At 39.7% G+C, this 14,641-nt stretch overlaps 1 protein-coding gene across 7 annotated transcripts in view; it reads right to left on the bottom strand.

The window, feature by feature from the left end:
* Positions 1 to 14,641, bottom strand: part of MIA2 (MIA SH3 domain ER export factor 2) — a 45,293-nt gene that overhangs the window by 23,828 nt on the left and 6,824 nt on the right. For 3 of the 7 annotated variants that reach the window (XM_075503195.1, XM_075503194.1, XM_075503193.1), the window contains exons 3-11: positions 13,762 to 13,895; positions 12,363 to 12,449; positions 9,601 to 12,019; positions 6,625 to 6,843; positions 6,407 to 6,507; positions 2,896 to 3,027; positions 903 to 924; positions 660 to 748; positions 189 to 260 (exon numbers count right to left, since the gene is read on the bottom strand). In XM_075503195.1, the coding sequence (XP_075359310.1) occupies positions 189 to 260; positions 660 to 748; positions 903 to 924; positions 2,896 to 3,027; positions 6,407 to 6,507; positions 6,625 to 6,843; positions 9,601 to 12,019; positions 12,363 to 12,449; positions 13,762 to 13,890 (3,270 nt within the window). In that variant the 5' untranslated portion in view covers positions 13,891 to 13,895. Of the gene's footprint in view, positions 1 to 188; positions 261 to 659; positions 749 to 902; positions 925 to 2,895; positions 3,028 to 4,025; positions 4,218 to 4,810; positions 4,943 to 6,406; positions 6,508 to 6,624; positions 6,844 to 9,600; positions 12,020 to 12,362; positions 12,450 to 13,761; positions 13,896 to 14,641 lie in introns of those variants that run through there. The other 4 variants (XM_075503197.1, XM_075503200.1, XM_075503199.1 and 1 more) reach the window with 3 other exon arrangements.

Genomic DNA, 14,641 nt, shown 5'->3' with positions numbered 1-14,641 from the left:
CATTTTCAGTAACCCAGGACTAAAATAACAATGCTCTCAATTAAAACAATTGAGGTCTTTTGGGGTTTGTTTTGGGTTTTTTGTTGTTTTTCTTTTTTGGTGTGGGACAGGTTTTTTTAATATGGGCAACATTTTCTTGAAATACTGCCTTAAATTGGAGAAACAACAATTTCAATTTATCTTTTTACCTCAAAAAAAGACATGTCTGTTGATTCTTTCATAGCTTTATCATCCTTCAGAGACAATTCTAAATCTTCAAACTGAAAAGGAAATACTTTATATCAGAATGTATGTAAAGAATTGCTTAAATAATACCATTAATTTATGATGCTCTAGTCTGAAACATAGCCACCACCTAAATATTCACAAATGCAACTTGCTGGAAATCAGGAAAGCCTTAGCCCTAGTAGATTATCCCAGTGACATAAAACAAAGACATTTTAAAGTTGCTTCCAGAGAAATATATCGTATTAAGAGTTAAAGGAAGAACTTGCTAACATCTTAATTGCACTTAAAGGCACTGACAGGAAAAAGCATTTTAAGAATCACTTTAAAAGGTTTTAAACATCTTACTTTTCGATAAGTTTCATACTTTAAAGACTTGATAAATTGAGCCCATTTCTGTGACACATCTGAAAGCAATAAATGAGGACCATTACCTCTTTTTTGCAAAGGCTGAGTTTTTCAAGAATTTTGCATTTGTCTTCAACTAGTTCAGCAATTTTATTGGCAAGCTGTTTTTCCCTTCCTAAAAACAGACAGACAGTTAAGTGTTATATTTATAACGCAAATATTTATAACACAAATAATTATAACACAAATAATTAAAAGGAGAAAAAAAAAGAAAGAAAAAAAAAGAAAAAAGTCATACTCCAAAGAAACAGTATGAAAAATAAGCTTACCTACATAAAGTCGACTTCTAACCTGAAATAAAAAGAATAAATACTGAAAATGTCTGATCAATTACTCTTGCATAGTATCTGAAAACTAATCTTTTAAGCTGTGGTTCCATGATCAGTTTAACCATAGAACTTAAAAAAGGAATATAAATACCAGCTGCTGTTAAAAATGGGCAATTGCATCCTCTGCTCTTACCCCCACCATGGCTCTGTTTGCCCTGTCCTTCTCCCACTCTAATTAAACAGACAGAAGAGGGGAAAGGAGGTCAGTTTTCACCTGGATCACTTTTGTAACACACCTCTATACTCATCACATAACCACAACTGCCAAGAGAAAGTGGTAGTGGACATGCACAGCCAAAAGAGTAGCAAAGGGGAGGGAGGGGGAAGCTCCACGTGCCAGCTCACTCTTAGCTTCCTATGAAGAAAAAACCCCACGTTATAACACATAACCGTTAGAGCTGCAGTAAGGGTACTACTTGACGGGCATCCTGCCCAGATGCAACTCAGTGGGAAGTGCCAAATCAGCAGCTGCCACATGGGGTCTAGCGCCCTAGAATCAAAATCTAACAAACTGCGGAACAAATCTGTCACAAATGGCCTGGACAAGAGATGCAGAACGTGGCTGAAACCACAAAAACTTTACAACACAGCAGTTCCTCTCAAGGATGGGCCTGGATCATGTGCCTAACATACAATGGGTCCCTCAGATTTTCCCTGTTTCCCCCTCATTTAAAGCCATGGGATGGCCAAGGAGTGCAAGTAGTAGAAAAAGGGGAAGAAAATTGTAAGCACACCTTATCCTATCATCCCCCAAAAAAACCCAAACCAAACTCCCTTACTTTCGGGTAAGCAGCCATTAATTCTTCAAAGAGCAGTCAGTGCAGTTCTAAGTATGGATGACTGAAAAAGCTATCAATAACTTCTGTAATATCTAATGCCTTAGTGACATGTGCAGGAGGAAAACAATACTAGAGTTGCTGCTTGACTGATTTCAACTGAAATGCCACTTTCATACCACCTAGAGGGATGCTTCTAGAAAACAGAAGGAATGACCCAAATTATAGATACATTAACTTATACAAATACAGATCCCCTTCCAGACAATCTGAATAAGGTGGCATTTTTCCAGATCTAAGTTGATGTTAGAAGCCTAAAAATGCAGTTGCTCATATCTGAAAAACTAAAGCACTATGCAACCTATCTTCAAACATGAGCATCATTACACCTAGCACCAAAATCACATTCTGTCTATTTAAGAGTATGCAAAAACTGGGGAGAAATTTAGAATAGTGAATTATGGACACTGACCCCATTGCGTTAGTAGGGAGAGTATGATAGGCAGCTGTTATTACTCAGATCCTTACTTACTCACAATAGAAGACAGCCCTTACCTCAAAAATATAATCTGATTTGTGCGTTAAAATGTTTCAGTACCACATTTCTCAAAGTCATCAGCTTAGTGCTCACAAACAGCACACAGTAAAATTGGTTCAGTGTTCCAATAAACAGAATCAAGGTCACTGTCCAAAGAGTTTTAAAATGCCTCCTTTGATGGGGAATCCACCTGGATTGCTTTTGCTTACAATTATCTTGAATGACCTGAGCTGGTATGGCTATAGCCAGGGTAGTCACAGAGATATCAATACACACACCATAAGGAAGACCTCTATATCCCATGAAAATAATTTAAGGGCTGACTTTGAAAGTCTGGTGTAGAAATTAAGAAGGGAAGGAAAAAAGAAGCCTTACTACAGTGAGTTTCATTGCATTTCCTCCAATGACAACAGTCACTCAGTACACATCCAAACACTTACTGTCTTGACAAAACAGACTACTTCTCAACTTCTCTTTTAGAGGGATCTTAAATTCAATCACAACAGATTTAAAACTCTAAAGCATTATATATCTTGAACAGAATAACAGTTTCAATTCAAAACATTCAATTCAAACCATTAATGCACTCTACATATCTGCATGTAATCTGAACACTTACTGATTGATAACTTCTATACAGGAACAAGAGAATTGTAAAGGCTCCAACAACGCCAGCACAAATCACTATTTCCCACGGGAAACCATACAGATCAGGACCAGGTCTCATATCTTCAGGCAGTGAAGCCACAGCCTGAAAAATAAAGTAAAAAGCTTCAACTAAAGGAAAAGACGTTAGTATTTTCAACAGAAATAGACGTTACATTTTGACTTAGTTTACTTCTAAGGCTTGTACCTCTATTTTTTTCCAAAACTCTGAGAAAATGGTTAACAGAAGCCTTTGATTTTTAAATTATACATTTACCAAGTGAAGAAAAAAAAAAAATGAAATGAGAAATTTCCAACAAGATATTGATGATGACTAGATAAAGCTCTGAAAACTTTTACTTCTGAACCTACCAATTATGGTAAATTCTCCTTCAAGTTGCCTACACGTTTCGCTGTTAGAAGAATCAATATTAGTAAGTATTTTATGATTTACTGGTAGAAAATTTGGTAGAAAAACCTGCTCAATCAACTTCATGCTAAAATAAGATATTGAACACCGTCGATGATTTAACACATTTTAAACACTTAAATACACTCACAATTTATTTGTTAGCGGGTATCACTACTTTCTCAAAAATATAACCTGCTTAATGTAGCTCACTTTTACTACGTGTGACCTATGTGAACGTGTTACCACGCAGTAAAGTCTTAATCTAGATTTCGTTAATAAAACGGCCAGACTACCCCCATTGCAAGCCAAGAGGGGTTTGCGTGTGTGTATGTGTGAAATAAGGGAGCGTTCGTTTCACTGCTTTGGCTTTTTGAGACCTCTTGTTAGTCTCGAAGAAACGGCCAGCTTCAACAGGGCCCGCGTGGCCCCCGGGTCCCCCCAGGTCCCCGCGCCGCGCAGCTCTCGGCAGGCTGCCGGGCCCCACGCACGCCGGCGAGGCACAGCCCAGCTCTACGCCGCGCACGGGGTTTCTGTGCCGCAGACGTGCGCTCCGGTGCGGGGCCGTTTCTCTCAGACCCGAACGCCTCGCCACCCCCGGCAGCGCCGTTTCCCCCAGCGCCGAGGCACAAGACCCCGGCCCTCGCGGGGGTTCGCCAGAGTCGACCCCGGGCGGAGGCGGGTCCCGCACTCACCCTGCGCGCCCCCTCCAAGGCCAGCCCGCAGTAGCGCTGCGCGCTCTCCCGCAGGCCCAGCCACAAGCTGGCGGTGGCGACATCCAACGCATCCCCGCGGCCGCCGGCAGCCATCTTACCGCGGGCGGCGGCGGCACGGACCCACCACCACACGGCCCCTTCCGGCTCGCCGCTTGACAACCGGCCTGTACCACTGCCGGGGGGGGGGGGGTAGGAAAAACCACTGCTGCCGCGGGGAGGGGGGAACAGCGCGGGCACAGGTGGGAGCAGCCGCGGGAGCCTGAAGGGGGCGGCGGGCTGTACCACTGCAACATGAATGGGGGCGCACCACCACCGCCGGGGGGGGGGGGTGGCCAGAGCGGGAGATACCACTGCCGGCGGAGGTGAGAGCGCGACGGTGGCAGCGGGCCCCCGGCCTGACCGCCCCGCCTCGGCCCAGAGCAGGGGTGCCTCCGGACAGGGCTCCGGCTTCCCGAGCCGGCGGGGGCGGAGGGGCAGGTGCTGCTCAGAGGTGCCTCCCTCCTCGCCCTCCCAGCGCAGCTGCCCGGCGCGGGGGGCGCCCGGCGGCTCTGGGCCGGGCGGTGCTGCGGGCCCAGGCAGCCGCAGGTCTCCGGGACCTCTCCCGACAGACCCTCCCCTTCGCATTACGCCCGCAGGCGGGAAGGACCGACAGCTCCCCTCAGCGTACGCCCGCCGCCGGCCCCCCGTCCTCCGGTACTGACGTGGCCCCGCTGGCCACGAACCTATTCCTGCTCCTCCTCAAAGCTATTCGCAGGGAAACTCACCTCCCCTGTGGCGCCTGCTGTCTCCATCTGCAGCAGCAGGTCCTTGCAAAAATAAAACGCTCTGGCCTAGAGTCCTCGGAGAGGGCCTGGCTCCAGCCGGGGAGACATGCCACCTCGCCGCTGCTGTTCCCAAACGGGCAGCCGGAGCTGACTGGCATTTGCCCGGCGGGGGAGGGCGACAGGTGGATCAACGACCGGCGGCGGCCCCTGGCTCTTGCGCAAGCGGCTTGCGGGCGTGCACCGGCGGCACGGCTCTTGCTCACCGGCGCTAGGGCCGCGTTGTGCTCGGGAGTAGTTCCACATAGTTTAAACTAGATTTCTTCAGCTAAGCGTTCTTGTTAACAATTGATCGTACTGTGGCTGCTGATACACAAATGTAAGGGAAGATGCGAGAAACGGTAGCTGCCGTGCCACATAGCAATGGATTCTTTTTCATCTGATGCGCTAGGACTAATTCTATTTGTGTATTCTATTTCTTAGTAATTTTTTTACATGTACTCAACTACACTTTTTTTTTTTAACGTACGCTAACTCAATTTTCACAATGCGAGGTGAGTGACTTGCCTGTGAAACTGGTACCACCTAAGAGACTGTGATCAGTAGCAGGTGGAAGTGGCTTTTTTCGCTGTATCAAACAATACAGGAATGAGTTTGGCCATAGCAGTGAACTATCAATGAGCATTGGAATCCAATCTGCTTTATAAGAAAAAAGGGCAAAGCCCTTCAATTTTCTTCTAGGCTGCAATTTAGCCAGAATCTATGTAAGTACACTGGAAATCAGGAACAAATTTATGTGGTTCTTAACCTTCAATTACCAATCTAAGCAAAGTTAAACCAAAGTACCAAAATTAATGAAGTTTACCATATACCACTTTACTTGATACTACTCTTCTGTTTAGAGGGGACAGTGTAACACCATCTACCTTTTCTCACATTCCTCTGGCAGCATTGTTTGTTGTGCAGTTATGTCCAGTAAGGTCAACCTTCACTCTGTCCCTACATTTTGATATTTAAAACATCCCCATAGCAATCGTAATCCCATTTTGTATTTTATATAATTGATTAGAAAACTATTTTTTATGCAATTATAAACTATGGGAATATTGGGAATCAAGGCTTTGAAATTACTTTTTAGAAACAATGGAAGTATTCTGATTATTTTACTCATCCTAACCCAAACTGTCTGAGTCCAAGCAAATTCAATCAGTACTGTCATGGGAACTAGAGGGAGCTATGAGTTTCGTTTAAAAACAAACAAACCCCAAATGCTGACATTTTGACCACTGAGGTGTTTCCTGGCTGTTCTGTTTAAAAAAAAAAAAAAAAAACCAAACAAAAACCCCCCACACTAATTTCATCAGATTCTGCAGTGTAAACAACAGAGGCAGATGAACAGCAGCTAACCTGACATTTTCTTGTTCCATCTCTATCTCATTTAGCATCAGATACCCCCAGAAGCAAGGGGACTGCAGAGGGTTTATTTAAAAGGATCTTTTTTCTTTCTTTCCTTTTTCAGGAGCTTCATTGCAGAACATAACCAATAACTGGCTTGATTTTGCACTAATGTCAACAATATATCACATTAAAAATTCTTACCTTTTTGATAATACTCATCACTGCTGAAAATACAGATTTTATCGATTCCCCGATCTCAAGAGCATTCAAGCACAGAAGTATCTGATATATCCAGCCTCCTTCTGGTTTGTTCATAAGGGAAAAAAAAGGTTTTACATTACAATTGTCAATATATTCCAACTAATTTTTTTTAAGATTGCAAATTTATTTTCCTTAAAATTAAGAAACTTAACACTTACCATTACTTGGAACGTAGTTCTGGATGGCATCTGAGAAAGGCTTTTTGACATCAAATGGAGAGTCAGCTACTGAACTGTCCATTTTTTCTTCAGAATTTACTGAAGGAATCACTATTGCTTTTGAGTGTTGGTCACTGTCGCGTTCACTGTCTACAGCTGCATTCATTTCATGTTCCTCCTCTGATGTTTCTTCTAGTAGCTTTCTTCTACTGCCTAGTCCTGCAAATAATTGTGAAGGGAAATCATGCTTATTTTCAGAGGATTCAACTTACACACACACACGTTTTTATAAGATATTAACCTCTAAAGAGATTTTGATTTTTTTTTTAATTTTATTTTCCTCCACTTAAAGCCAAACACTAGAGTGCTACATCAGAGTAAAAATGTGCTACAGATTTATGATTTAAGAAATACTGGTTCAAATAATGGTCTCAGAACAGAGTTTGGAGGATAGAGCTTTAAGCAAAATTGGTGATGTAGTAAAGTAGTTAAAATCAATGTTCAGGAAAAAATAGGCTTGGTTTTGATAGTTAGCCTGTAGATTCCCTGTTCAGGATTAGTAGGTCTCTTTCTTATATTATAACCAAATACAAGTGGGAAAAGCTTTACAAAAAGAACAATTAAAAATGCCATGGAGGATTAAAGATTAACAACTTCCCACAAGATAACAAACTTCACTGTGAAATACAAGAAACCACAGGCATGTTCATGCAGAAGTATGACTGAAGGCACCTTGCTGCCTCAGTGGCAGTGACTTGGAGTAAGTTTCCTGAAGCAAATAAAATACCACTTTCAAAAAACCCCACACCTCACTTACCCATGTAGAAAAAAAAATACCATTTACAAATTGACTAATTTTTAATTCTGTGCTTCAAGCCACTACTGGCCAAAGACACCCATCACAAATAGTCAAACAGTCAAAAGTCAAGAAGAGTAACTGGCTCTTAAACTGTTACCATTATATTAATTCAATCTGTATTATCAGATCCTCAAAATATCAGAAATCAGTCATTAAGTACTATGAGTTAGGCTTGCTACCTCTTGATTTTAAATCACCAGAAGGAGAGAGTGTTGTGTCCGTTGTATTTTTTTCCTCAGACAAAGCATATTTTGTTCTTGCTAAATCACTGTTAGTGAAGCATTAGTCCAGTATCTTTAGCTGCAGTTTGGGCTGCACACTTAATTGTTATAGCAGACAAAAGCTCTGGCAGCTCTAGAAGAACATTCCTTTTTTCCATATATTTTTCCTGCCCAGTGTCCAAATTGTGCCCCTTTTGTGCAGACACAATCACTTGTTTGCTCTGCTTAACATTGTCTTTACATGAGTAAGCTGTGATTTCATGATGAATCTTTTCAAATTGCTGGTGCAGCTGCATCAGTTTGCTTCCTTCACAGAGGTGCTCTAAGGGTTGCTTAACATCTTGTTTTAACTTTAAATAAAATTGTTGGAATGTAATCAATGGGTTTGGTAAATCTGAGGTTTTATCATACAATATTTGCCTGGTTTTGCTTGGGTTTTGGGACATGAACTCTGTCTGCCCTACTATGATTTTGTCAATTTCCTTGTTTTCACTGGATTCTGCAGCAGTATTTTTTCCAAAATGCCAAGCTGTCCTTCCTTAAATTTATCTTGCATGACTTCTAAATTGATTTCACCATTTTCTGCACATTCTTCTACAGATTTAGTAGTATCTTTTTCTTGTTCAGATTCCTTTTCTCTTAACTCCATCTCATTCTTCTGTGCAGTCTTTAATTCTACTAGTCCTAGCGTCATCCCTATTTTCATTTGGTTTTTTTGACAAAACAGGTATCCTCAGACTTTTGTCTACAGGCTTAATTGTTAGTTTTACTAAATGTATTTGCAAAGAACCCTGATGGTCTCGTAAAAATACTACCTGGAACCCTTTCTGTTAGAATATAAATTTTATTATTTATATTTCTGGACTTTGACTCTCTGTGATTTTCAGATTCTTTCTTTTTTTCTTTCCTTCTCCTATCTTGTTTTAGTAGCAGCAATTAATTTGTCAGTGTTATCCAGCCTTTCAGTTACAACAGTGTCTTCTTTTTCAACATATACTTACTTTATCACCCACGTTTCTGAGCAATCCCAGGTTGCCGGGATTTAATTAATCTGTTTTGTTTTGTTTTCAATAGCAGTCTGGCTTTCTAGTTTAAAGGTTTTAGGAGACACTAACTGCAATGCTATTTTTTTTCTTTAAAATTGTCTTCTATTTTAGATGGCTTCTAGGGTAGAAGTTCACATTCAGTAAGACTAATATCACGTGACTGCTCTGTTGCTTTTATTGTCAATAAATTTTCTTTATAAATTTTTTTTTTGGACTTGGATTCAGCTGAAGACGTTGGTATTACTGTGCCTTTTGAAATAGTGTTTGATGATGCCTTCCAAAACTGAGATTCATTTTCTATGTTTTTGTATCTTGCACTGTCATAATGGCTTGAATTGATGGGCCTAAATCTGATGATATGGAATAATCTTTTCTTTTACTATATCACATGTGATTTTTATATTTCTTTCTAAGATCCAGATTAAGACCGTCCTCTGACCCATTCTCTGGTACCAGAAGCTCATGTTGGGAACATGAATCTTCCCATGTTATTTCTGCTTCACCTTTCTGATGATGTTGCATGTTCATAGGAATTTGTTCAGTTTGTAGGTTCTCTCCTGACAAGCTGTCAGCAAGAGCATCAAGTGTTGTCCTATCTTTTACTAATCTGGTAGATGTTGCTGTGTTTTTTTTCCTCCACTGCCCTGTTTGTTATTTTGCACTGCCAGATGAAGAGAAAGATCATTCTCTTTGGAGGTATCCACATTACTGTTATCTGATTCGTTATGTTTAACCTTCTGATTTGAGGTGCCTTCAGTTTCTTTTTCCCATAGTATTTTATCAAGGCTTATACTGAGGCCTTTTTCATTATGGAAGCTTAGTTCTTCTATTCTCAGCAACCAGTTTTTACCTTCCATTCTGAAACTCCATATGTCTTCCAAGTGGCCAGTTTCTTCAGAAGTTTTGGTACCTGTTAAACTGAAGCCACTAGATGAGGGGTGAGGAGAGAAAGGTTGGTCTGGAGCAAATTCTTGGGACTCTTCAGATTTCCGATCCTGTTCATCATTAAAAAAATCCTGACTGAAATCTTTGAGGTCGTTTTCATAAAAAGCCAGTGGGCCATTTTTATTCTCTGGTTTGTGAATTTTCTCTTTTCCATCACCATCCACTTGGAACTGGCTTTTCGATGCTGAATTTTGTTCTGTATCACAGCATTCAACTGGTTTGCCTTTCTCAGATGTTTCCACAGTAAGACTCTGTTCACTGTCACATGGGGTCTTCTTACTGCCCAGATGATTATCTGCAGTTCCTGGTAGTTCCCTGTAACTCCGTAATGCATTTTCTGAATTTACAGATTCTTGAATATAAGTGTTCAGGTTATTTTCTTCTTTTTGCACTGTTTCAACTGTTTCCATTTCTGATTTTCCCTGCAGATGAGTTCCAATTTCCACTGTATTTTCAAAATTTAATTTTGAAGGTAAACGTAGAGAATCTTTGGAGACAGGGTCATTATAATAACCTTTTATATTGGTATTTTCCTGACTTTCACTACTCTTAGAAACATGCTTTTCAGCACTGGAATAACTAAACAAGGGTACATATTGTCTTTGAGATACTTCAGGTTGTACTAGTGTTTCAACAGATAAAATTTGTGAAGCATCACCATCGCTAACTAATTGGACAAAATGTTTTGCTTTTTCATTACTGCGTTCATTATTTTGCACAGCTGGTGAGGAAAACAGACTGCTTTCTTGGATTGCACCCTCATCTTTTTCAGACAGCTCCTCACTAACTCTCCGATTTACTTGTACTTTCATTGCTCTGTTATTATTTCCCTGTAATATTTCATAATCATTTTCAGTTTGAGGGGTTTCTTCACTAAAAAACACATCATCTTGCAAACTCTGCTCTTGCTTTTCTTTGGCTGTTGAACTCCGAAACTTCAGTATTTCTGCAAAATGACTAAAAAAGAAGAAATGGCTCTGTTCTTCAGCTATGTCAGGCTTTTCTTCTATATTTTTTGTGTCCGAGGGATCACAATTCTGAGGTGGGCTAGGAGAAGAAGAAATCTGATCTGATGAAATTGATTCATGTCCCTGTTGATTATCGTATGTGTCCATATTATAATTAATAAAGCTATTATAGATATTTGTATACCAACCTGACTGGCCATATTTGCTTTCTGACTCCTGATTTCTCTTTTTAGCTTCAGTATTTTTCAGCAGTTGGCTTTCTGATACCAAGTCTTGTTCTGAACTGTAAGGTTCAATTGGCTTCTCTTTGTCACCTGTTAGTACATCAAAAGATGATTCTGTGCTATCTGAGGTGCTTTTGGTGTCATTAAGAGTACGCACACTTGCTGGTATCTCCCCAGGATTTGGCATGTTACTGTTTGAATCTATTATTTCTTGTGCATAATGCTTTTCATCTGTCACTGCTTTAACCATCTCCTTTGATGCTTTGTCCCAAAGTATGTCCCAAATGTGTGATTCTTTCTGGTCTAAGGTCTGTACTTCTTCATTCTTATTTGCTTCATCCTCTGTTTCTCTGCTTTGCTGGTCTTCCATAGCAATTGTATCTTTCTCAGCGTGGCCAAAATTAAGAACGTTACTTAAACCCAAATTAAACCAATTTGATTTGTGTTCTTGGCTTTCACTCTTTTCTTCTTCTGTCAATAACTCTGTGACTGCTGTTTCCTGTTCGTTATTGGAATGTCCAGGCACAGCAGAAACATCATGGATTTGTGGATCATTCTTTTCTGATGCTAAACCAACATCCACATTCTCTTCACCAAAATACAGAAGGTCCGTCAGTCCACCTTGAAACCAAACAGATGCTGGAGGTTCTTGTTCCTTTTTATCATTTGACTCCTGTAAGTCATTTTCAGCAGTCACCACTATTTTTCTGCCTCGGTATGTATTTTCTTCTAAAGATTCAGTAATGGCTTTTAAGGGCTCTTCATCATTTTTACTTCCTGTGGTGAACCATCCTGCAATCCAACTAGACTGAGTTGGAATGGGTTCTAGTGGGAGGCTGTTTTGCATTTGTGGCTCTTCAGTATCATCTTGTCTGTTCTCAGTTTTTCTAACCAACTTTTTGCTTGCAGACTCCTCCTGACTGTGAGATTCCTTGGAATCATTTTCAGAAACTGATTCAACTCTTCCTTCCTTTTGCATGGAGTTTCTTGAATGTTCTAAGAGTTCGTTTTCATGCAGCTTTGATTCTGCATCAGATGATGAATATTCACTTTCTTTGTTGTGATCATGTAATGCACTATCTTCATTTTCAAAAGCGTACTTATCTCCATGAAGACAAAGGAAATCAGTTTCCTAAAAGAACAATATTCACTTTTAAATTGTTTTCATGTGTAATTTTCAACAGCACTGTGTAGCACAGCAATATATCTTTATTCTCTTTCTTTTGGTCTAGTTATACATGTGTATAACTTTACACAAAGGACTGTAAGTATTTATATTATTCCTAATGGTTCTATATAATTTATTAGATAAAAATTATTTTAGAGGACAATAAACATGCAAATGGAGCAGTAATGAAAAAAACACATTTTGAATTATCTGAAATAAAATATGCATCAACACTTGAATTTCTAGCTGGATATTAGATTTTCAATTGCTGTGAACTACACTGGAAAATCTGGCGATGTTGGTTTACCTTAGTGAGCACTTCAACTTCCTCTGCAATAAAAACTTCCTCAACCTTCACAGCATCTTTTGGGAAATATCCAAAATCCTTTCCTTTCTGTAAAAAATATAAAAGGAATGAGAGCATTTAAACTTCAGTTATAAGTATGTTAGGTGCTTGCATATATGCTAGAAAAGTATGAATAAACACATAATAAGTTTATAGGACTGCCCCCTACCCCCTTCATTTTGTTTGGTCAAAAGATTGGTTTATTTTTCCTTCACCAAAGTGTTCCATTTGCCATTTCAGAAACCAAGGGGAAGTATATTACTCCACACTATTATTTTTGGTATTATTTTTATGAACATGTGTCTGTGCAGAACCAAACCAGTAGCCTTAACACTTCTTCAACTGAAGACAATGTTGTGTGCACAGATGGTCTCAGCCAGCTCCTACTAAAATCGGCTGCAATTTGCATTGACTCAAGCGGAAGAAAAAATCATGCCTTAATAACTAACGACCCATAACAAGCTACAAGAAAAGTAGGATACGAAATTCAGGTATGAGGCCAGCTGCAGCTGAAGAGAAAATGGCAATGAAGATGACAACACCACAGAAAATAAGTTGATGATAATGCCCAAAAGAATCAAGTAAGGGTCAGTCTGACCAAGAAACCGATCACTAGCTTTACATCAAACCATTTCGCATAGCCTTTAATGGAGGAGTACATCTTGGAAAGCAAGGAAGAGTGAGGTACCTGCGAAGACTCTCGGATGAAAAAAAGGAAGACAGAATTTCATTGTTAAAGAATAAATGTGACAGATCATTTACAAAAAAAAAAAAAAGGTTACCAATATCTTCTGGCTTTGAAGCACTTTTGAAACACAGTTTTACTAGCAGTTGGATTTGGATCAATGCATCTGTTTCTTCTTGGCTATAACATAACTACATGGCTGTTCTAACTACATCGTCAATTGTTCCAAATCATTAAATATGCATGATAACTCCTCTGGGAACTTTCCTTGAGCACTGAACTGTGAAGTCAGGTCTCAATACTGGATCACAGATTAAGCAACTGTAAAACCTTCTTACCCACAGACCTGTAGGTAGGTACCTGACCTGATAGACCTGAATGTTTTTAAGGGAACCAGATGAAATCATTATAGCCAAATGATTAGATGAAGGAGACAGAAAACTTGGATTCTGATCTTGACTTTATTTCTCCATGAGTGATCTTTGCCAAGATTTGATTTTGCCTTTCTACGTAAAGATAATAACAATGACCCATCCCCAAATATATTGATCCATTACTGGTTAATATTACAAAAGAGATAGAAGATCCCTAAAAGCAAGCAGACTGCAGTTGTTACGCTATTATTACACTATCTAAATTATTTATGGGCAAAGTCTTTCAGACTGAAGTACTTACACTTCCTGTCCACAAGTTTTCATTTTTCCTTGAAAGTTTGGAGTATACCATTATCTCTTCCCCTGTTTTGAAGTTAAGATACCGGCAATCAGGCCCTAAGTGGTCTGTAGTGGCTTGAACTCTGCTCATTGCCGCTGGAATAGTATGTAGAAAGAAATAAACAAATAAGTAAATAAGTATAGCAGCCATTTTGTCTGAAGTCAGATAGGTTACTGAAGAAGTCTGATATATATAAATACGTTAAAATGTTTGTTAATACATCAGTATGTGCTTTGTTATGATACTAATCCATTTATATCATCAAGTGGAAAGCAACTAATGCAAAAAGCAGCCCTATCCTGTTTTCTTTCCTATTTACTACAGACATCAAGGAGAAAAGTTCTTATGCTATACGGGCATTTTGCAGTCCTTATTCAGCCAAGCTTTCAATGCTGAAATGCCTGTGGAGAATTAGCAAGTTCAACTGCTAAAGCCAGATCTAAACAGCAAACGATAGTTCCCAGGCATATTTATAATTGTATATTTTAGAAATTCTAAGTTAAATCTAGTAATTATTTCAGGAATTTTGTCCTCTATTTTGAATACATTTATCTTACAAAGAAAATAGGTAAGTTGAAGCAATATAAACCTTAAACACATTGTCAAAAACAGTTTCCAGTTTAATTTGAATTACTTTAAATTCTCTTTGTCTCCACCCTTGTCTGCCCACAGAAACCACTACTGATGTGCTCTGGTCATTTGCAGCCCATTCCGCACGCCATTCCACCAAGACAGACATGTCTGAGCATCCAGAACCCATTGAAGTCAGTATGGCTCCACAGGAAAATAAAGATCCATCAGCAGAGGAAATCGAAGGTCTCTCCCACTTCAGAACAAGCTA

This window comes from Mycteria americana, chromosome 5, assembly GCF_035582795.1.
Source record: "Mycteria americana isolate JAX WOST 10 ecotype Jacksonville Zoo and Gardens chromosome 5, USCA_MyAme_1.0, whole genome shotgun sequence".
Lineage (NCBI taxonomy): Eukaryota > Metazoa > Chordata > Aves > Ciconiiformes > Ciconiidae > Mycteria > Mycteria americana.
This window is presented reverse-complemented; position numbering and strand designations above follow the sequence as displayed.